A 22716-nucleotide genomic window follows, 5' to 3' on the forward strand; every position below is an offset into this window, starting at 1 on the left:
AAGAATACTGAATTTAACAACATACTTAGTATAACAATATACTCATATACATCATATGACAATATAACAATATATATAAATACGTACAATAATGATAATAATGACTTACTTTTAATATTGATAATGATAATAAGGATGTGATGCATAACATAATACTTACCTTAATATTAACACACAATACACATATGGAAGCGTTTACCAAGATTAAGGAAATAATTCGAACTTATGATCAAAACATGGAAACCGATTAACTCTAAATTTAGCAGGTGATTATACAAAGGTAAACAAACGTAGAAATTATGGAAACAATTTAAAGCTGATACTAATGTGTAAATACTCAATATGACCACTAAATGGAAAATTAGGAAAATGGACCGAATCAAAAATTAATGTACAACCCTAAAAATTAATATGCTACATATAAAATAAACATTAAATATGAACAATAATAATAACCCCACATATGAACATTAATTATGACAAAAACCCTAAACACAAAATAACCAACACATTTAAAAATGTAAAAATAATTAAAACCCTAAATGAACTTAAACCTAAAGTAATCAATATCCTAAAATTAGGAAGTTGCCCAAGCAAGATTAGCATGAAATCTTCTAAACATTGACAAATATGAACATCACATAAATATAATAGCAAAATTTTTCACAACTAATAAACAATAATAATATATATAGTAACAAATAATATACAATAATATGTGATAGCAAAATGAAACAATAAACCATGATAAAATATAAATATGCATATGACACTAAACAAAATAAACAATGATAAATCACCATATCACCCACATGATACACCATAAATATACATATATACGTAGTAACAATATAAAATAATAAACCATAATAAACATAAATATATACACAATAAAATCATGACAACAAGATTCAACCTTTGAACATTGAAATAAGCCCCCTAAAGAGAATCCTACAAAAAGAAGACAAACGAATTAATATTTACGTTAATAATAATCATAGAAAAAAAACAAAACAAGACAAAAGGGTGATAAAATAATAATAATAAAAATAAAAAAATCATCACAGTGAAACAAAACAAACAGGGGCTTCGTGCATGTGTGTGCTGGCCGGAGGTGAGAACCTCTCCTGGTGGTGTGGCCAGTGTGTGGCCGTGAACAGCGCCAGCAAGTGGGCAGTGGTGACTGGCGGCGATCTGTTGCAAGGGGGGGGGGGGCGTCCGGAGATCTTGCTGCTGGGTGTGTTCTGGGCAGAGGCGAGTCACCGGAGTTGTGCAGCAAAGAGGGTCCGGGGCTGGTGGTTTGCTGGGCGTGACTGTAGGAGCGACGGCGGCACTGCTGGAGGCTGGGCGTGAGGACTGGAGCAACTGGTCGTGAGGACTGGGTGGTTCCAGACGGAATAGGGGCTACTGTGGGTTGATGTTCAGGTTGTGGGGTGAGGTTGGTGCTGCCCGTCGTCTGCCGGTGAGGGTGAACAGAGAGGTCTGCTGTCTTGGATGGGTGGAGCGTTTGGGTGAGAGAGTGGACAAAATGTGAGGCTGATGCTGCCGGAGCAAGGATGAAGACAGAGAGATGGCTGAGGAAGAGATATGTGTGTGAGGAAGAGGGAGGCAGAGGGCTGCTGCTGTGTAGACCAAGGTTTTTTTTTCTCTTTTTGGCTCTGCCCCGTGCCCCCTGTGCTGTGCACGCTCCCTCTCTATTTATAAAACAAACTAAACCCTAAAACTACTTCTTTTATTTTCTTTTTCTTCTTCTTTTTTTCTTTTTATACTTTTATAGTAATAATGAATATGGTAACTAATAATAATAATAATATCTTAATATTAATAATAATAATAATAGTAATGTAATAATGCAAGATTTGAAAATAATAATATAATAATAGTACGATAATAATAATAATAAAGTGATATTTGAAAATAATAATAATAATAATAAGGATAATAAGAAAAATAATACTAAAGTAATAATAATAAAATAATATTTTCAAAAACGATAATAAGAGAAATAATAATAATAATAACATATTAATAATAGTAATGAGAATGGTAATGGTAATAATAATAAAATACTATGATAATAATAACACTAATACTAATAATACCAATAATAATAATAATAATAATAATAATAATAATATAAAACAAAAATAATAATGATAATAATAATAATAATAATAAAAGTAATAATAAAAATAATAAAATAATAGTAATAATAATAAATTACTTATAACAATATAGGAAAATAATTAATAATAATAATAATAATAATAAATAATAGTAATAATAATAAATTACTTATATCAATATAGGAAAATAATTAATAATAATAATAATAGTGAAAAAAAAATATATAAATAACAACAATAAAAATCATAGTAATAATAATAATAATAATAAAATAATAGTGATAATAAAATAATAATAATAAAAATAAGGTAATAATAATAATAATAATAATAATAATACAATGAGAAATGACCCCTTGTTCTATTTGGTTAGGGTAAAAATAGGGTGTCTACATAAATATATATAAGGATAAATGAGATTTTAAGCAAAACTCGCTAGACCATCCAGTGAGTTTTAGCTGCCATGCATCAATCAACTGGCAGTCCTAATTGTTTAAAACTTGCTCGATCATCTAGCAAGATTTAGAACGTATTAAACTGAGAAAAAAAAATTCCACCAAAATGTTATTTAATATTTTGTTATAAAAAAAAAATTCAGGAGGTGGACTCGAGTTTTGAGTCTCTCGATTGGGTCCGTATGACTCATGTCTTGTTCGCAGCTCTGCGAGAGGCTCAGCCGAGAGGAAGATTGCAGCGATGGGAGTTGTTGCTGCTGGCTGTGAGTTTGCGACAACGATGGAGGTGGAGGGTGAGGCCGAAGGCTAGAGGTAGAGGGTCAAAGAGTCGAAGCACTAGAGGGGATCCGAAGGCTAGGGCTTTTCGGAGTTCGAAGGTGGAGGCAGGAGGCAGCTGGAATCTAGCTTTTCATTTTTATTTTTTATTTTTATTTTTTTTATTTTAAGTTTGAAGGTGGAAGATGGAAGAAGAAGAAGGTTTTTCTCAAGGTCCTTGAGGTATGTATCCTAATGCAAGCATGAAGCTAATTTATAGAAAAAATTTGCGTAGATATTTTCACTAGTAGCCTGTAGAGTCTTAAGCCTTTGATGAATTTGTGGAATTGTTGGCTCGAATCTACAGAGCATCTCTGCAAGATCTCTTTTTTCCACTGTATACTCACGGGTTGCACAGCTTGCACAAAAGAGCCAACAAATCATGTGGGAAAAAACAAAATAAAGCCAGAGAACAGCGCTGAATTCCCCCCTCCAAATTTTTTTTTTTCCCATGATTTCCAAAAAATTTCAGAACAGCCGAAATTTTTGAAATTGACCGAAATCTTGAAATTTTGGTCGAATTTATGCAAACTCGAATTTGTATCTCAATTTCGTTTTGGAACCCCTCGAAATTCAAAATTTCTACATTTCGACCAAAATTTAAGTCCTTGCCCGTGACCCTATTGCGGATAATTTTGATTTGTATCCATTGATTTGGAAATCCAAAGCTGCCTCAAAAGGAAAAGCTTTCATGTGGATTGCGGTACTTTAAAGAATTAAATTGATGACTTGCTTTAGAATAGAAAACCCAATAAAGTCCTATCACCGAATATTTGTGTCTTGCTTTAGGAGTGGGGAGACTTGTGCGCATTAGTTTCGTCATTATCCTTACAGGATGGCTATTTGGAGTAAATTATTTGGTATATTTGGTGAGAACTTGGTTTTCCCGTTCACGTTGAAGATGTTTTATACCATCATGTCTAGAGGCTTTGGTAAAGGAAAGGATAAGGAAAGATTTATGGCAATGCTCTATTATGGCTATTGTTTGGTGTGTATGGCTGGAAAGGAATGCTAGAATATTCAAAGGAGTGGCTATGTCTAATAACTTGCTAGTAGAGTGATTTATCTTTCATCGTTGTGGTGTCTGCAAATGTATTCTTTCGCCACATATCTTTGGAAGACATGCAGCAAGACTGGTTGGTTTTGTTGCATTGAGTTTTGTTTTGGGCTTAGATTGTGAGATTCGTAATTATTTACTTTTTGATGTGAAGGGAAGATTTTGTTCTCCCAACTTTTTATTTTTTGTTTTTTTTTCCCCTTCTTGTGTATTATACTGTCTCTAAAAAAATTTCTGTTTATCAAAAAAATTGGAGGTCCGGAGGATGATAGGGGTTTGGTAAACTAGGGATCCAGATTGTATTATTGGGATGTAGGAAGATCAAAGATAGAGGGGTTGGATTGGTTTCCTATCTAGAGGATTGGCTTGAGAGGCCTTATGAAGAGGAAGTGATTAGAGGCGCTACGTTTGAAATGGATATAGAGAGAGAAAACTTTGGGACTGGATGGATTTACATTAGCCTTTTTCAAGATTGTTGGGATTTTTTGAAGGGTGACTTTTTAGAGTCTTTCATGAGTTTTCTGACAGCGGAATGGTTGGTAGAAGTCTTAATTCCACATTATTACCTTAGTCTCTAAAAGATGGTCCTACCAGAGTTGAATGAATTTAGACCTATTAGTTTGGTTACTAGTGTTTACATGATTTTAACTAAAGTCTTATCTAAAATATGAACTTGGTTTATCTCCTATAATCAAAATGCTTTTATAGGTGAAAAACGAATCTTTGATGCTGCTTTGGTGGTTAATGAAGTGGTTGAGGATATTGTTAGAAGACAAAAGAGGCCTTGGTTTTGAAACTGGAATTTAAGGAAGCTTATGATAGGGTAAGTGGGAGTTTTTTGAATAGAGTGATGGATAGTAAAGGCTTTGGAGGAAGATGGAAGAAGTGTATCCATGGGTGTCCCTTGTCTGTGGTATTTGCTGTTATTTGCTGTCTTAGTTAATGGTAAGTCTAAGTCTTGGTTTCAAGCTTCTAGGGGTCTAAGGCAAGGTGATCCCCTATTCCCCTTTCTTTTCACTATTGTGGAAGATGCTTTAAGTAGATTGATCGATAGAGGGGTTGATAGAGATTTAGTGGAAGGAATGAAGGTGCGCAATGAGAACATGCCCATTGCTCCCCTCCAATTTGCAGATGATGCTGTTCTTTTTCTTTCAAAGGATAATGTGCTCACTATTGTTCAGGTTTTTTAGCTGCAAGGGTTAAAAATTAATTTCTCTAAGAGTGCCTTGGTGGGATTAGGCTTGGTTATCTAGCTGCAAGGTTTTGAGCTGGCCTATTACCTATTTTGGGGTTCCTTTAGGACGTAATCTTAGAGCTGATTCATTTTTGGACCCAATCTTTGCTAGGAGGTTGGATGGGTGGAAAGGAGTGTTTTTTCACTTTAAGGGGGTTGTATTTTTTTTTACATGTTTGTTTGTTTTCTATTCCCATGTATTATTTATCTCTTTTTAGAATTTCGGTAAGAGTTCTCTTAGATTGGAGAAATTGATGAGGGATTTCCTATGGTTGGGCGATGGCGATCAGAAGAGAGTCCATTTAGTAGGCTAGAACATTGTGAGTAGGTCTAAAAGGGAGGGTGGCTTGGGTCTAAATAATTTGGTGTCTAAAAACATCTCCTTGGCAGGGAAGTGATTGTGGCATTTTTTTTTTCTCAAAACCTAACTGTCTTTGGCACAAGGTTATTCATAGCAACTTTGGTCTTTCATAAAATGGGTGGGATGCTCTTGCAAGAAGTAATATCGCTTATATTCCAATCCTCAGAAATTTGTGTCTTTTCTTTCCCAACATTCATTATATTTGTGGGTAATGGGGAGAGAGTTTGTCTCTCAAGAGGACAATTGGATTTGGTATCCCTTGGCTATTGGTTTCCTTTATTTGTTTTGTTTTCTAATCTTCATGAATATTTTATGTAGCCTTTCTCGTTTCTCCATTTACGCTTTGGGACGAATCTCAATGAGAAAGAAACTAATGAGCTTGCTTCTTTGACTATTATGCTTGGACTCCTTTCGTGTATAGGTGAGGAATGATTAACGTGTTTGGAATCTTAATTCCTCTAATGATTTCTCATGCAAATCTTTTTTCTCTCACTTGATCCATGACCCTAATGTTAGATCCTTTGGGTTTTATTCTCTAGTCTAGAAAGCTAAGGGCCTATTTACTTGTGGAAAACACTTTCCATTTTCCAATTTTTAGTTTTCCAAAGAAATTTTAACTTATTTTTTGATTTCTCAAAAATTTTTCTTAAAAAGGTAGAAAATAAAGAGTTTGTTTAGATGCGCAAAATTATTTTTCATTTTTTATTTCTTGATTTCAAAATAATTAGAACAAAGATATCTTTTTTTTTTTTTTTTTGCCAATTTTTTAAAATTTACATAATATTTGGAATTATGAATTTTGAGACTTGAATTTGGATTTGTGTGGATTTAGAAGAAACTCTAGAAGAAACGCTTTTACATAATCTACACAAATTAAAGTCCAAGATTCAATTCCATATTCTGATATACAAAGTAAGACTTAGAAATCTAGAAAAATAATGAAAATATGTTAGCAAGGTGGCATTTTGTAATTATTTGAAAAATTAGAAATGGAAATTAAATCTATTTCCACAAGCAAATAGTGCCAAGACTGTTTTTTGTTCATTTATTTCATACAGATGTTGTAAAAATGATGAATTAGCTATTTATTTGTACTTTTTTGGAAAAGAAATGGAAAATGAAAACTATTTTCCACAACTAAATGGAGCCCTAAACTTGTTTCAAAGGGCAAGGCCTTTTTCTTGACTGCTCTCCTTGAGAGAATCAATACTAATGATCTACTTCAGAAACAAAGACCCAATAAGGGCCAATTTCCTTATATTTATATTCTTTGCTACATTTCCTCTTCGCATGGGGGACCTTGGAATAATTTATTTGGGATATTTGGAGAAAATTGGGTTTGTTTGGCTTCTTTGGTACTACTATGTTTGTAGGTTTTGGTAAGTTTGCTAGATAAAAGGAGAGGAAAGTTCTATGGTGGTGTATTGTTTTGAGTATTATTTGGTGCGTCTTGATGGAAAGAAATACCAGAATTTTTTAAAGGGGTTGCCACCTCCAGTAAGATGCTTTGGAGCAGAGTGTTTTTGTGTCTCTTTGGTGTTCGGCTAATGGATTCGTCCAGCATGTTTCTTTGGAAGACGTGGTGGGAGCTGGCTCTGTTGTCTTGAACTGTGTTTCTTCCCTCTGTATTTACTTCTTGTTTAGTTGCTTTTTCATTGTAAAGGAGGATATCTTCTCTCCTCCCTCTCCCCCCCCCCCCCTCCCCCTATTTTCTTGATTGTATTCTCTTTCTTTAATGTAAATCTTTTTTCATAAAAAGAAATCCAGCCCAAAGGAATGTTGTTGAAGGGTGTTGAACACTTCACGAACTACGTCTAGCTAATAAGGGTGTTTCCTAATATCTTCTTTGTATGGACTTATTAAAATTTATAATATTAAATTTAAATCTAGTACATGCTACATGAAGAGATGCTCAAGTGTTCTCTGCCACCGATCTTTGATTACTTTGAGAGCTCACTTTGCACTTCTTGCCCCGATTTGAATGGCTTTTTCATCACCCTTACTGCTTCAAACACGACTTCTAGTGTTGGCCATTCCTCAATATCAACTGTGGACTATACTTGATATATTGACTCATAAGTTTGGTGGTCAAGAATTGCGCTTTCTACCCAATTTTGTTTAAGTGAATACTCAGCCCTGATCTCAATAGAGATTTGTGAGCCTATGCTCTTAGATACTGACAACAGCATAGCATTTATGCTAACTGAGTGCTGTCTTTTACATATTTACATGAGCTAAAACTATTTTAGAGGTTCTTCTCATAATGCATTGTATAGGTTCATATGTTTTATAGTTCTTCGAGTAACGTGTTTTATAGGCTCATAAATTCTATAGGCCTGTTCCTTTATTATGAAGAGGTAAGACTAAGCTGCATTTTTTTTTTCCTGTTTATTTTGTTATAGCCAGGAATTGGGACTGGTGAATTCATGAAAGCATCGCTTGGTTCTATAGAGTACATTACTTCACTTTGTAAATCTGAAGATGAATCAAAATATATTAAAGAAGGTGTAAGGACGTCATCTTATGGAAGTGATTTTGTTCATGCTGCTCTTTCTATAAATAAAAAGGTGATGTTATGTTCTCCTTGCTAATTTATGCATATTAGAGACTTTTTAACCTTCATCTTTTGTGAAATATGTGCATCATCCATACTCTTTTTATCTTGCAACCTACTTTCAATGAAATTAAAAAATGTAAGTGAAGAATTATTTGAAGAAAGGGATAGACTTTGCGAGAACCACATTGAGAGTTGGTCTTGTTGCAAAATTTTGGATGATGTTGTTGCCTTGTGTTACAGGCTTACAGCTGAATGTGCACACTTTTGATTTTAAATGTTGAAAGAATTCTAATATCTAGGGTAAATTTGTTCTTTTAATACTCCACTTTGAGATGCCTTCTAAAACATTTGATCAAAAGATTGCCCATCAATCAATCAAGCTATAACTATTTTTTGGACCAGCATGGAAAAGATTTGTTAAAGGACATCAAGGATATGCTGCCCATGTACCAAAAAACTAAGGTAATCACTGCAGTGTTGAAAAACTCAAGAACTACAAGAAAATCAACCAAAAATAAACCACTATGCTATCTGGTCCCAACGGCAATCAACCCAGTCTTTTGTGATATTTATGGGTGTGGCTGATCCTTCAAAACCTCTCTTATTTCTTTCCCTCCACAGAAACCAAAAGATGGCAAGGGGGATAAGGGACAAAGTTGTCTTTGACGCTGGAATGGATACTTTTCTGGACCCACAGCTCTTCTTTCATTGTTTTGGCAGTAACCTGCTGCTGCCCGAGTAAAGAAGTGGCCAAGTCCCCGAGGATTTTGGCCAGGGACAGTGTAAGAGGATGTGATCAATAGGCTCAGTACTTTCCAGGCACAATATACTCTTGACACCTGCTAACAAGAGGCAGACTCCTTTTCCGCAGGTTATCCATGGAAAGAATTTTCCTGATAGTTTCCCCCCACACAATGAAAGCAACTTTTGTGGGGTGCTGCAGTCCAGGGAAAGTTGCTGCAAGTTTTGCCAGATGAGTGCGTTTTCATGACTCACCCTTATTAGGAGCACTTCGACGTATCTTCCAGTTTATTTCATGTCCCTCCTTCCCTTACCGGCCTCAGTTGCAGGAGATTATAAAGAATTTAGAGAAGATTTTTTGGGGAAGCTCATGGGAGGAGTTTATATATCACCTCATTAGATGGAGAGTGGTCAAACAACTCATTTGTTTGGGAGCGTTGGGGTTGAAATCCCTTCTCACTTTCAATGAAACCCTTCTCAGGAAGTGGTTATGAAGGTTCATGAAGAAGAAATACCACTTTTGGTGGGATAATATTATTTCGAAATATGGGTTTAAGCATAATGGTTGGGCAACACACAATAGAAGGGGACCTGATGGAGTGGGAGTTTAGAAATTCATTAGGAAAGGATGGGATGATTTTTTCCAAGTTGTGACATTTCAAGTGGGGAATGGGGCCAACATTTTCTTTTGGCACGATGTGTGGCATGAGAACAGTAACTTTAGAGCTGTCTTCCCTTCCATCTACAGCTTGGCTTGTGACAAGAATGCCCTTATCAGTCATCATCTCATCAGGGAATTTTCTGGAATATTCCTTTCACTAGGAATGTGGCAGCTTGGGAACTTCATGCACTCTTTGACATTCCATCATGAAAACATCCCCAACGAACTAAAATGGGCTTTGGACAAATATGGTGGTTTCATTGTTAAATCTCTCTACAAGAAGCTATCTTTGATGGGAACTAATTGCAACAACTATCCTTGGATTTGCATTTGGAGGGCAGCAGCCCCCTCAAAGGTTGCCTTTTTGTTTGGGAGTCTGCTTATGGAAATATCTCAACTCCCGACAATCTGCAGAGAAGAGGGCTTACAGTCACAAATAGGTGTTTTCTTTGTATAGCTGATCAGAATCAGTCAACCACATTCTTCCACTGCCCCTGGACAAGGAACTAGCGGAATTTTGTTCTATCCTTGGCTGGACTTCAGTTGGAGGGGAGATTTGGCCTTTGAAAGGCATCAAGACCACCAAGGAGAAGTGAAAGGTTTTGAACTTTATCCCTCTTGTCATCTTTTGGTGTGCTTGGAAAGAAAGAATAAGAGAGCCTTCAAAGATGCAACTATTCTGCTTCAATCAAAAGCTAGCTTGATTCTATCCGACCTACTCATTTTTAAATGATATCCACATTGTTCACAAATATTCATTTTTGACTTAAAAAATTTCTTATAATTTAATCCATAACAATTTTCGCATTGAACCCACAAATGCCTATATTTTTGGGTTGCATTGGGATCATTAGAGTTTTCTCTTATAGTTAAATCACTACCATTCGTGCTAGCTTTTATGCCGGAACTCTCATTTTCACTAATATTCCCACTTTCACCACAAATGAAACTCGAAACGTAACTCTGCATAGACCAGTGCTTTGCTGCTGTTTCCAGCTGGCTTAGTGGGCAAAATGTTAATGATCATAATATAATCCTTGATGTTTGCGACACTCTTCAGAGTGGCTGATGTTTTGTAGCATGAGTTGGCATCCCCTTGATGCCTTGCTAATATATTTTTCTCTTTACTGATTAAAAAAAAAAAAATCTGGCCGTAAATGTGCTGTTCTTAGTAGTGTTCCATGCTTGGATCTTGTATAAACTACCATAAAAATCTTTAAGTCGGTCAATTCCCCAATCAAAATCATTTCTAATCAAGGGAATGTTCCAGAAAATCGTATATTCAGATATTTAAGTTGATTGCTGAAGGTCTATGCGATATTTTGGGAAAAAAACAATTATGTTTCAAACAACATTATGGTTCCAATTCATGTCATCCTTGGATGCCTTGCAGCTGACTTCCCTTGAAGCTCTCTCTTGTTGCAATCCTTGGAAGCCTTGTGGCCTTAATTTATTCAGAGCCCTTTTTCTCAGCCTTAAGCAGGAGCTTCATCGAAGCCCTAGAGCTTTTTGTGACCACTCTCCATCTCTGTCGTTGTTTTTTGGAAGCTTTGCTGCTTTTCATCAAAGCCCTAGAGTCACTCTCGACCACTCTCCTCCCCTCGCAGCATTCTGTTGTTGTTTCTTGGAAGCTTCTCTGCTTTTCATTGGAGCCCTAGAGTCACTCGCGAAGCTTTCTCTCTCTCTCCTCAAACCTTGGAAGCTTGCACTTCTTCTGTCAGAGCTTTTCCTCGTCCCTCTCCCCTGGTTTCTCCCCTGAATCTCGTCACATTCCTCCTCCTCGTTCTTCTCCCCCAATCTTGACCCTATTTAAGCCTCATCCTTGTTCAGCTGCAGTCCTTCCTGTGCTCTCCCTCTTTTCGCCATGCAACGGGATGACAGTTTGGTCAATTTCATTGAAAGGAAGTCCTTTGATTCAGCTCTTGAGGACTAGAAGGTTGACCTCCTCAGGGTTATTGAAAATCGCAAAGATAGGAGGGTCTCCATTTTTCTTGATGTGGGTGAAATCAAATGGCTCCTATCTGCCCTGAATGATTTCTGAAGCTACCTCAGCATGTTTCGATGCTGGTGGTCAAAGGAGATCATTGGGGCTTTTGAAGATTTCCGTAGAACCGACAATTTTGTGTCCAATATCAACTCGACCTTTATCTCCTTGATTCCTAAGAAACTGGGGGCTTGCAATATCAAAGATTTTTTCCCAATCAGCTTGGTTGGCAGTTTAGACAAAATCCTATCCAAAATCCTAGCAACTGAGTCCAAACATGCAATCTTGGAAGTTGTGAGTAAGCATCAGCATGCCTTCATTGCAAGTAGGCAAATTATGGATGCTGCTCTGACAGCCAATGAAGTTCTTGATTCCTATGTTAAGGATGGGAAAAGAGGAGCGGTATGCAAGCTATATGGAAATGATTTCTGGCATCTTCAGAAGGATCGGAACCACATTCGTGGGCTGGCAATTTTTCTGGATTGGTCCAACTATTTAAGCAAATGGAAAAGGAAAACTGAGTGGGATAAAAGAAACTAGCAGACTAATCACTAAATAGATATGAATAAGTGCAAATTCTTACATCACTAGTCACTGCAACCCACTTCGTTCTCTAGCTCCTTGCTCGCAAAGCAGCATACCTAAAAAATATTATACACCTCAAACCAACTTACTGTAGCCTTGGATATATAGAAAGCTTTTGACCACCTTAACTAGAGTTTTCTGATGTACATTCATACAAAAATGGGTTTTGGGGAATCTTGGTGCTGATGGATCCAACAGTGTATATCAACACCATCTTTTTCGGTTTAGTTAATGGCTGCCTTACTGATTTCTTCAGATCATCTCGTGGTCTAAGACAAGGTGACCCTCTTCACCCCTTTTGTTTATTATGGTCATGGAAGTGCTGAGTCTTATGATAACTAGTGCAAATGAAGGCAACCTTCCAAAGGATCTTAGCATTGGAAGGAATAATGATTCTACGGAAATCAACCACCTCCTTTTTGCAAATGGCACTATCATCTTTTGCGAGGATGAGCAAGAGCAAATTCTTAATCTTAGATGCATCCTCCTCAGTTTCGAAGTGGTTTCAGGCTTAAAAGTGAATCTGTAAAAGTGAAATCATTCCATTGGAGACTAGCGATTGTGGTCCTTTACTTGCAAGTATCTTTGGCTGTAAACTCGATGCCTTTCCTATCACCTATCTCGGCCTCCCTTTGGGAGCAAAGTTTAAGGACAAGGGTATTTGGGATCCCATTGTTGACAGGTTAAAAAAGAAACTCATTGGTTGGTGTTAGATAATCACTTTACCTAAAAGCTTAAGCTATTAGGTTGTGGGCCAAAAATGTATATCAAGCCTTAATATTTCCCTGCACATGCAGCCTAATTGCACGTGGAGGGATAACAAACAATGAATAAGAGCCATATTGGGAACAAGATAAAATTTTTTATTTTTTTTAAATTGCATTAAACATGCTCAATAAGACTAGAACTAAGGACCTTTTGGTAACTAGCCCTAATACCATGTTAGATTACCCACTTTACCTAAAAGCTTAAGCTATTAAGTTGTGGGCCAACAATGTATATCAAGCCTCAATAGTTAGAAAAGAATTTTTTATTTTTTTGGGTCAAAAGGGGGCGGACTCACTCTCATTAAAAGTACTTTATCCAATCAGCCGATTTACTTCGTGTCTCTTTTCCTTATCCCTAGTGTAGTAGCCAAGATATTATAGGGCATCCAAAGAAGATTCCTTTTGGGGAACACGAGTGAGGTTTTCAAATATCATCTTGTTAAATGGATAGTGGTTAAACAACCTTCACAAAAGGGTGGCCTTGGCCTTAGATCCCTTATTATCTTTAATAAGGTCCTTTTGGGGAAATGACAGGAGATTCATGACTAAGAAACATCTGGAGGGATGTCATCGCTGTCAAGTATGTGTTAGGACTTCCAAATCAATTGGGATTTCTAAATCAATTGGGATTTCTAATTAATATGATTCCCAAATCAATTACGATTCTATTTAATGTTAAGAATATTTAATGTTTGTTAGTTAGGATTCCCCAATCAGTTGGGATTTCTAATTAAGATGATTCCCAAATCAATTGGGATTCTATTTAATGTTAGGATTATTTAATGTTTGTTAGTTAGGATTCCCAAATCAATTGGGATTTCTAATTAATATGAGTCCTAAAACAATTGGGATTCTATTTAATGTTAGGATTATTTAATGTTTGTTAGGATTCCCAAATCAGTTAGGATTTGAGGGGATATTTTACAGTCCTAAAAGGAGTCAATTTCTCTACCCTATATGTGTGTGTGTGTGTGTGTGTCCTACGAGGCTTTTATCATGGAAGCAAGCAATGAAGCAATAACACAATTCATAGCCTTTGGCTAATTTGGGAGGTAGATCCCTTCAAAGTGATCAAACCCTATTTTTTGTAATATTTTCTGTTCTTTAAATTTCCCCAATTTCTCCATGATAAAACCCAAGGGTCTTATCAGTATGGTCTTTATCTTAATGGTTGGACCTCAAAAGTTTCAAAGGAAGCTCATGGTACAGGTGTTTGGAGATATATCAGAAGGGGATGGGAGAATTTCTTCCCTCTCATCTATTATCATGTGGGGAACGGAGCTAATGTTTTCTTCTAGCATGATATTTGGAGTGATAATTTACAAGTCGGCTCCTCTTTCCCTTCCTTGTTCAGACTTGCGAGCAACACAGATGCCCTTATTGGAGTTCACCAATCAAGAGATTATTTGGGTTATTTCTTTGGAGTGATAATTTACAACCGGCTCCTCTTTCCCTTCCTTGTTCAGACTTGCAAGCAACACAGATGCCCTTATTGGAGTTCACCAATCAAGGGATTATTTGGGTTATTCCTTTGCATAGAATTGCTTTTGATTAGGAACTTGATATTTTTGCAAATGATTTCAGCAGTCTCTATAAGTCTCATTGGCAGGTCACTTCTGATACCAAATGGGTTTTGAGTGAAGATGGGAACTTCACTGCCAGCTCTTTCTATAAGCACCTTAGTTCCTCAGCTTGGAGCAGCACTAACTTCCCTTGGAAGCTGATTTGGAAAACAGCAGCCCCTTCAAGGATTGCCTTTTCGCATGGGAAGCTACTCTTGGAAAGATCCTAGCTATAGACAATCTTCAGAATAAAGGTCTCCCTCTTGTCAATAGATGCTGTTTATGTTTGGAGCAGGAGGAATTGGTTGATTGCGTACTCCTGCATTGTTCATGGACCAAGAAATTGTGGAACTTAGCCATCTCCATTGTAAGTCAGAAATGGGTCACTGGAGCTAGAAGTGGGAGGTGAACTGTCAACTTGGGAAGGGATCAGATCAAATAAGGGAGAAGATCTCTCTCCCTCATTCCACTTGCTATTTTCTGGGCCGTGTGGAGAAAAAGGAATAGAAGAGCCTTTCAAGGAATTATCTCTCCTATTCAGGCTGTCTTGGACCTTTGTGTTGCTATGATCTCTAGCTGGCGTTATGGGCTAATTGAAAGAGACCCTTTTGTAATCCTTGGTTTTCTTGATACTTTCAGTAAAGGGTGTTTCTTTCTCATTGTTTCGTTGTATTTGGGTGGAATCCCCTTGATGCCTCATTTTATACAATTTCTCTTTGCTGATCGAACAAAGAAAAAAAAAGTTGATTGCTGACAAGGGCGTTGTCATGAGCATTGTTACTAGCTAAATTGACAATGGAAGGGAATTTATTGCCAAGGGGAGAATAGACACATAAGATATGATGCCACAAGAGATTCTTAATCCCCATTCCTGGGAAGCTGATGAGGGAGACGAAACCATCCCAACCTTCCTTGATGGATTTCCAAACTTCAATACCATGTGCTCATCTCCTAGTTTTAGTGGTCCAACCATTATTTTGCATATTTTGAAGCAATAATTTCACTCTAAAGCTGATCCTTCTCCTTCATGAATCTCCAAAGCCATTTCTCTGAGGGCTTTGTTGAATGTAGAGAGTGATTTGATTCCTAAGCCTCCATATCTGATTTGTTGTTTTACAGAACCCCATTTGACAAGAAAAATTCTTCCCTTGAATTCTGCCAAAGGATTCCCCACCCCCCCCCCCCCCTTCTCTCAATGAATTCCCTCTAACCGGAGCAAGGGATAGTGAAGGACATAATAAACTTGGATATTTGTGAAGGTGCTCTTAATGAGGGTAAGCCTCTCGTTTTTAGACAAGTAATTCCTCTGTAGCGAGCCAGCTTCCTCTTAAATCTTTCAATGATGGAGTCCCAAACTCCTGTCTTTGAATTTAGCTCCAAGGGGTAGACCAAGGTAGGAAATTGGAAAGGCCCCCTCAGTGCTGTCCCCAACTGGAATGAGCTCACTTTTCCCAAATTTACATTTAAGCCTGAGATTGCTTCAAACCTATGAAGAATGCATCTAAGATTGAGGATTTAATGAGGGGTTTCTACACAGAAAATGACGGTATCATCTGTGAAAAGAAGATGGGAGAATTCCATTTCCCTCACATTTATTCCAATACTAGGACCTTTGAGGAGGCCTCCTTGGGAAGTTTTATTTGACAAGAGATGCAACACTTCCACAACCCAAATAAACGGTAAGAGGGGGAGGGGACTTAAGTTTGTTGGCCATTTTAGGCTAATACCCACCTATATATGTGCTCTAGTCACCTAGATTGTAGGATAAATTTGTTTATAAAAACGCAACTAAAGCTCACATTGGTTGAGTATTAATGGATGTAGTATTTGTAGTCTGTACTCGTACCCTTTTTTCGTTTGAGCATTAGTTGAGTATTAATGGATGCAATTTGCAATACTTGCATATCTTTTGCCCCATTTGCTGAGATGTTTGGGATAATTTTTTTTCTCAATAATAATTTTGAGTAAAACCACGACTATTCTGCCTAGTTATGTAACATGCCTTATGTATAGGTTCAAAATAAATTTGTTTGAAATTAAAAAAATAATATTTTGCATGGGATTTGGGGTCAAAAATTCTGGATCACTGAAAACTTCTGGATCCTGGGAGCCGTTTGATTGGGGTTTTTAACACAGTTTCTGGAAACGCTGGGGATTTAAAGGATTCACAAAATTTATGTTGGTCAAGTGTTTTTAAAAAACTATTATCAGAAACGTTTCTGAAAACACCCCTTAAAATACGTCTTCAAAAATTGTGTCTCCCATATTTTAGAATACAGTTTCTTCGGATGTAATGAAAGATGCAAAGTGTGGGGTGTAACCCATTTTTTTCGTAATAATAGTAACAAGGATACTCTAATAATACTAATAATGATTATTATTTCTATTATTATTTTATTGACAAATTGTCACTTGGATGAACCTTAACCAAATGCAGTTTCGCTGCGTTCATTTCCAGGAAAAATTTCAAAATAGCTTTAAAAAATGCATTTTTGAGTATAAAAATACATATAAAAATACATGATACAGTCCCTTGTTTCCATTTTCATAAACAACAATATCGGAACTAGTTTTTAGATCCTACCCCTTCGCTTTTTTCTATCTCTATCAGTCAATTTCTAGCCTGGGAAGATTGGCACATAGTTCATGTGGTGGCTGACTGACCAGATGATTGGAAGTTTGGTGGCAAAACTGAAACTGGATGAATTGGTGGCATTATTTTTTGTTTGCTTTTTCTAGTTTCATACCCATGCCAGGGGATGGATTCTAAATCAGTGCTTGCGTTCTGACTTTGTGCAGGTGACACTGCTTCACTTTGAGGATGAGCCTCGACCAGGGGTTTTAGATGTCATAATGGCTTTACAAGATCAAGCAAAGCTCCGTGTGATGATGTTAACTGGTGACCATGATTCTAGTGCATGGAGGGTTGCAAATCTTGTGGGCATCAATGAAGTTTATTGCAGCTTTAAGCCTGAGGATAAACTAAATCAAGTGAAGAGTATCTCGAGGAATGCTGGTGAGAATTGCATTCATCATCTAATATAACTTTCCAAACCAACTATAAAAAATAATTTTAAAAATTCCACGAACACAAAAATGCAGCACCTAATGCACAAAGCTCACACCCCATTTTGGGTGTCTAGGAAAAGCATGATGTGCGCATCCTTATCTCCGCAATTGGACAGGCTGTTTCCATGGTTTCGTGTTGCTTTTTGGTTTTAAGTGTAACACCATCACTATTGCGTCAAGGCTTGCCCCCACTTAAAAAAATTCTACATGTATACAAATATGTATACTTGCACTCAAGATTAATTACAATTTTGATGAATTTTGGCCCAAAAACCAAAGCTGCATTTGGGAGCACGGATTTTGGGATTTGGATTTGAGTTTGTGTGGATTTGAAATTGTATTGAATTTTTCCAAATTCACACACAAATTCAAATCCAAATTCAAGGCCTCTCCCGAACATGGGGAAAAAGAGATTAGTGTGAGATCTGAAGTTCAAAGGCTGGTGTAAACTTTGAAAGATAATCTACTTCGGATTAAGGCCACCAAAATTGTATTGTCAATTTGATAACAGTTAGAAACCACAATCTTGGACTGTTTATCGAAAATCTATCTTTGCTCCCTTTTTCCTGGGTGTATGTAAATGAACAAGAACTTGTATTGAGCTCCATGAAAACTCATGGGTGTATTTTCTTTTCCTAGCTATGCTTAGGGCCTCTCATTGAGTTCAGGCTGGTAATTTTTGAGTTGTGATTCAATTGAAAGCCTTTAAATTTGGAGTTGGAATTGTGGAACAATTCAGCTGATAGTTCAGCTGAATTTTGAAGTGTAATTTTCCGAGGAAAAAGTTTCCTGCTCCCCTTTCTATACATTCTTTTTCCAAATTTAATTTCTATGATCTTTTTGTGTTTGTGGAGTGTCCTGAAGTGCAACTTGTCTGTAGAAACCGTTTTAGTTTTGAGAAACTGAGTAACCCCCTTTTGTTGGCTGAACAAGTTCTTGAATTATGTCATAGGAGGGGGTCTGATTATGGTGGGTGATGGAATCAACGATGCACCTGCCCTTGCTGCCGCTACTGTGGGTATTGTGCTCGCCCAACATGCAAGTGCGACTGCGACAGCAGCTGCAGACGTGCTGTTGCTTCAGGACAATATATCAGGTGTTCCATTTTGCATAGCGAAAGCGCGCCAAACAACTTCCTTGGTACTCTCTCAGGCACCACCCTTGTACTGCCTCGCCCATTGTATATGTTCAATTGTTGGTATAACGTTGTGAAATTTGTAAGTCTATTTACTTGCAGGTCAAGCAAAGCGTGGCCCTTGCTCTCTCTTGCATCGTATTTGCTGCTCTTCCATCTGTTCTGGGGTTTCTCCCACTATGGCTAACAGTATGTGATTTTAAATACCATATATATTTGCTTTGGATGCTTCATTTATTTGCATGTGCTCGTGCCCAAAGCATACCATACAAAGAAACAATATAAATGCAGGGTTCGTCTATAATATTGAATGAAATGCAGGTGCTTTTACACGAGGGAGGCACTCTTCTTGTTTGTCTCAACTCAGTACGGGCACTCAATGACCCAACATGGTCATGGAGGCAGGACATCCACCTCATCCTCCACAAAATTAAATCTATTCTTACTATTATAAGGAGCAGAGCTACCACCACCACCTCCTCAACCACCGTCCAAACTGCACCATTGTAACGCCTGCTCCCCCCTTTATTTTTATTTTTTTTTCTTTTGTTGTAGATCTATCTTCTTTTTTTCGAGGAAGCTATACTGGTTCGAAGAATTTGTGTAAATATTTTAGTAGTAATTAATAATGTGAAGTCAAATATCTCAAATAAATCCCAGGCTATAAATTTTTCTTACATTGTGTGATCCCAGCTATATTATTATCCACGAGCTTATTGGGTTCGGGGAAAGGGTTTTTGTTTTTGTTTTTAAATTAAAGGATTATAAAATGTCATCTTATTTATTTATTTGTATAAATTCTAGGAAGTTGAAAATGGGATAGCATTTTTCTCGAGACCACACTGGCTTGATCAGTTATGGAAACGGTTCATACTTTTAGGTTTCTTAGGGTATTACAAAAATGTCATAATTTCTAGTTTTTTAACATGTGTGAGGACAAATTTGTGTATACAAAAGACAAAAGTAGAAAAACAAAAGAGTGCAACACTAAAAAATTCCCCCACAAGGATAAAAAGAGAAGAGAGTAGAGTAAGCTTTGGGTTGAGAAAACAAAGAGAATGACAGGTTTACAGCTGGTGAGTGTTATTCCTTGAAAATTTTAAGATGGGACACAGTTTGAAGTTTGAATGAAAAAAGAATACAGTTATCCTCTTGTATCTCCACCAAAAGAAATTAAAAATAGTTATCTTTTATTTCTATGAATGCATAAAAGTTTTGAATTATTATTTATTTTATAATAATAATATATTTTTAAAAAATATAACTGACTAAAATTAATTTATTCTCAAAAATAGTGGAAATGTTAAAAGTTGAAACCCAAAATCCACGCCCACAGTGGTGGCATTTTGTGATGCGGCCTCTCATAACTGCAACCAACCACCTCTTAATTGAGCTGGGGAGGCTCTTAATCCTCCGCGTTCCCTCTCTCTCACAACTTCCCCAACTAACCCACCCCCTCAATATCGGTAAGTATTAAATACTACTGCTACACTCCCTTGCTGTTTGCCTTTACGTTACTGCCGGCCTTACGACCCCACCTCTCCTCTCTCTCTCTCTCTCTCATCCTAGTTTGTTCATCCGCGTCATTCGTCATCTTGGTTCAAAGTTTCAAAGCCGCCTGCTCCAACAAGGAGACAAAACTCAGCTTAGCTGTACCCACTGTATCACTAAACATCCAAAATCTCCATTCCTATCCACACCACCCCACCCTGTTGTTACATCACCATCTCCACATTTTGGGCGTGCGTTATGTTCTGTTCTGTTCTGTTCTGTTCTCTCCTCCACCGCCACCACCTTACCCTTGCCCTTTCCCTTTCCCTCCTTTTGGGTTTTCATTTTTTCAGTTCCCTGAAATATTATTATAATTGAGCTCCTCCATTCATTCTGTTCAAATGAGAAATGACACGATTCCCCAACTATCAGCTTCTGATTTCAGTTTTATCTTCCAAGTCTTAATTAATCAATCGTAAACCAAAAAGCAACTTTTATTATAATAAAACTACAGACCAGACCATCGCTCACCCACACCCTCCATGGACTGGTCAACTTGTCTTCAAATTTCAGTTCCATTTCAATATATATAAGATTTTTTTTTCTTATTTTTATATATTCATTTCTCATTCGAGTGCATGATTTTGCAGTCCTTAAAAATCCCGGTGGTCTACTCCGATGAACAAGGCTCAGATTCAGATATATTAACAATTAACAAAAGTTCAATCTCTCCCTAAGGATTTGAACTTCTTCCATTTCTTCCTCTCTCTCTCTCTCTCTCTCTCTCTCTCTCTCTCTCTCTCTCTCTCTCTGTACATTGAGTTACTGATCAAAATTATTGTTTTTTTTTTTTTAAATATATAGAGAAAACGGAGACGGGAGGATGAGAAAAAACAACGGTTCAGGTTTTTTCTCCCACCTCTTCTAGTCTACTCCTTCACACCTCCACGCTAGCTAAGTCGCTAACTCGGCCATATCCCTTACTGTCCGGCTCGTTTCGTTTCACCGATCACTACTCGATCTTGCTTATCCCAATACGCTTCATCGCCGAGTTCCTAAAACCATCCGCTGCCTGCAAACACACCCCATTTCTCTCCAGTCCCGTCATGTAGTTCCTCACCTCCGTCCTAATCATCTCTTGCATCACTGCATAGAACTCCGCACTGAACGCGAATGGCTTCTCCGCCGGCGGCGATCCAAAATCCGGGAAAACCGGCACCGTCTGTATCGGAGCCGCCAGAGGCGGCGCCGGCGGTGCCACAGCCGGCAATAGCTGAATCGGATTCGGTGCGTAATTCGATTCCACCGCTCGGGTCGAAACCTCGCAAGAGTCCGCCCCCGGCAAGGAGAGGGACAGCGAGGTCGGAGGGTCGTTGGTGGACGACGACGTTTCGAGCTGCTGCGACGGAGGAACGATCCCGCCGGTTCTCGCAACCGGCCGGTACACGTGAGACGAACTCATAACCGGAACGCTGGAATCGCTAACGTCCGATCCCGAAGGACTGCCAGGGCTGAGATAGAGGCCAGAAACCGGCACGGCAGCTCCGGCGCTGACGGATCGCTTGAGCGGCTGTGCGTCGAAGGCGTCGTCGGTCATCGACGAGCACTTCCGCTTCAGGGTGGAGTTCCAGTGGTTCTTAATAGCGTTGTCGGTCCGACCCGAAAGAAGGCGGGCTATGGTGGCCCATTTGTTGCCGAACTTGGCGTGGGCCCGAATGATGGTTTCGTCCTCTTCGGGCGTGAACGCCCTGTGCTCCACCTGCGGGGAGAGCTGGTTGCACCACCGGAGGCGGCACGACTTGCCGGATCTACCGGGAATGGATTTGCTGATGAGGGACCAGTTCCTGGGCCCGTGCTTCTTCACCAGTTGCTGGAGAGCGTCGTCCTCTTCGGGGCTCCACGGACCCTTGATCCGATCCATATCCTTCTTAGAACCCGCCATGGACATAGCTACTGATCTAGCACTCTTATCTATCTACCGACTGAAATCAAATACAGACTGTGCAATTCAGTAGCAGTCTAATTCGGAGGGACGGGGAAGAGATCCGAAAGGAGCGGGTGGAGAAGAGAGCTTTGCCCCCACCTGGTTTATATGTGAGAGGAGAGAAGCGGTTGGGGGGTGTATATAAAGAAGGGATAGGGATAACCTACTGAACCGGTAACCAGGGGTGGTGGGGAGCGTTATGGGCACCGCTTCTTCCAGGCAAGCGGTTTGTTTGGATACAGCTGTCAAACGGACACGCGTCACATCGTAGGTGCACTGATTTGCACATATATCTTTCGCTTTTCTTCACGCCCTTAACTTACTCTCCATACACCGCGCGTTCACACTACGATACAGCTTCACTGTCTCGCTGATTATTATTATTATAACTGAACAGTAAATTTAGTTGTAAAACTTTAATTTTTACTATTTCACAAGATAAAAAGTTTTATTTATTTATTAATTCCCAGTAGAGGGGAGAGATGAAATTAAGTTAAATTACCAAAGCAGGAAAGGTTAAATAACGGTTGGAGGATGGATATGAGGATTGACCGAGTGACAGGCTGGATGGCGTTTGCGTGTGTTTTGGGGTATGATATTTATTTATTTATTTATTTTTTCTGTAGTTTTGT

General features: G+C 38.1%; 2 protein-coding genes across 3 annotated transcripts in view; one reads left to right on the top strand and one right to left on the bottom strand.

The window, feature by feature from the left end:
- The window catches only part of LOC131151123 (probable cadmium/zinc-transporting ATPase HMA1, chloroplastic), a 56191-nt gene extending 36903 nt beyond the window's left edge, over nucleotides 1-19288 (top strand). The window contains exons 9-13 of one of the 2 annotated variants that reach the window (XM_058103258.1): nucleotides 7951-8115; nucleotides 17205-17421; nucleotides 18427-18614; nucleotides 18712-18798; nucleotides 18931-19288. In XM_058103258.1, the coding sequence (XP_057959241.1) occupies nucleotides 7951-8115; nucleotides 17205-17421; nucleotides 18427-18614; nucleotides 18712-18798; nucleotides 18931-19119 (846 nt within the window). In that variant the 3' untranslated portion in view covers nucleotides 19120-19288. Of the gene's footprint in view, nucleotides 1-7950; nucleotides 8116-17204; nucleotides 17422-18426; nucleotides 18615-18696; nucleotides 18799-18930 lie in introns of both variants that reach the window. The other variant, XM_058102598.1, reaches the window with a different exon arrangement.
- A 1486-nt stretch (nucleotides 19289-20774) lies between these two features.
- On the bottom strand, nucleotides 20775-22388 carry LOC131152272 (transcription factor MYB44-like). Its single transcript, XM_058104343.1, has one exon. It carries the CDS (start codon nucleotides 22046-22048, stop codon nucleotides 21113-21115), a length of 936 nt encoding a protein of 311 aa, XP_057960326.1. The 5' UTR covers nucleotides 22049-22388; the 3' UTR covers nucleotides 20775-21112.
- Between the last annotated feature and the right edge of the window lie 328 nt (nucleotides 22389-22716).

This window comes from Malania oleifera, chromosome 1 (genome assembly GCF_029873635.1).
Source record: "Malania oleifera isolate guangnan ecotype guangnan chromosome 1, ASM2987363v1, whole genome shotgun sequence".
NCBI lineage: Eukaryota > Viridiplantae > Streptophyta > Magnoliopsida > Santalales > Ximeniaceae > Malania > Malania oleifera.

Excerpts from the sequence above, each read along its gene's own strand:
- LOC131152272 (XM_058104343.1), bottom strand. The coding sequence starts at position 22,048 with ATGTCCATGGCGGGTTCTAAGAAGGATATGGATCGGATCAAGGGTCCG.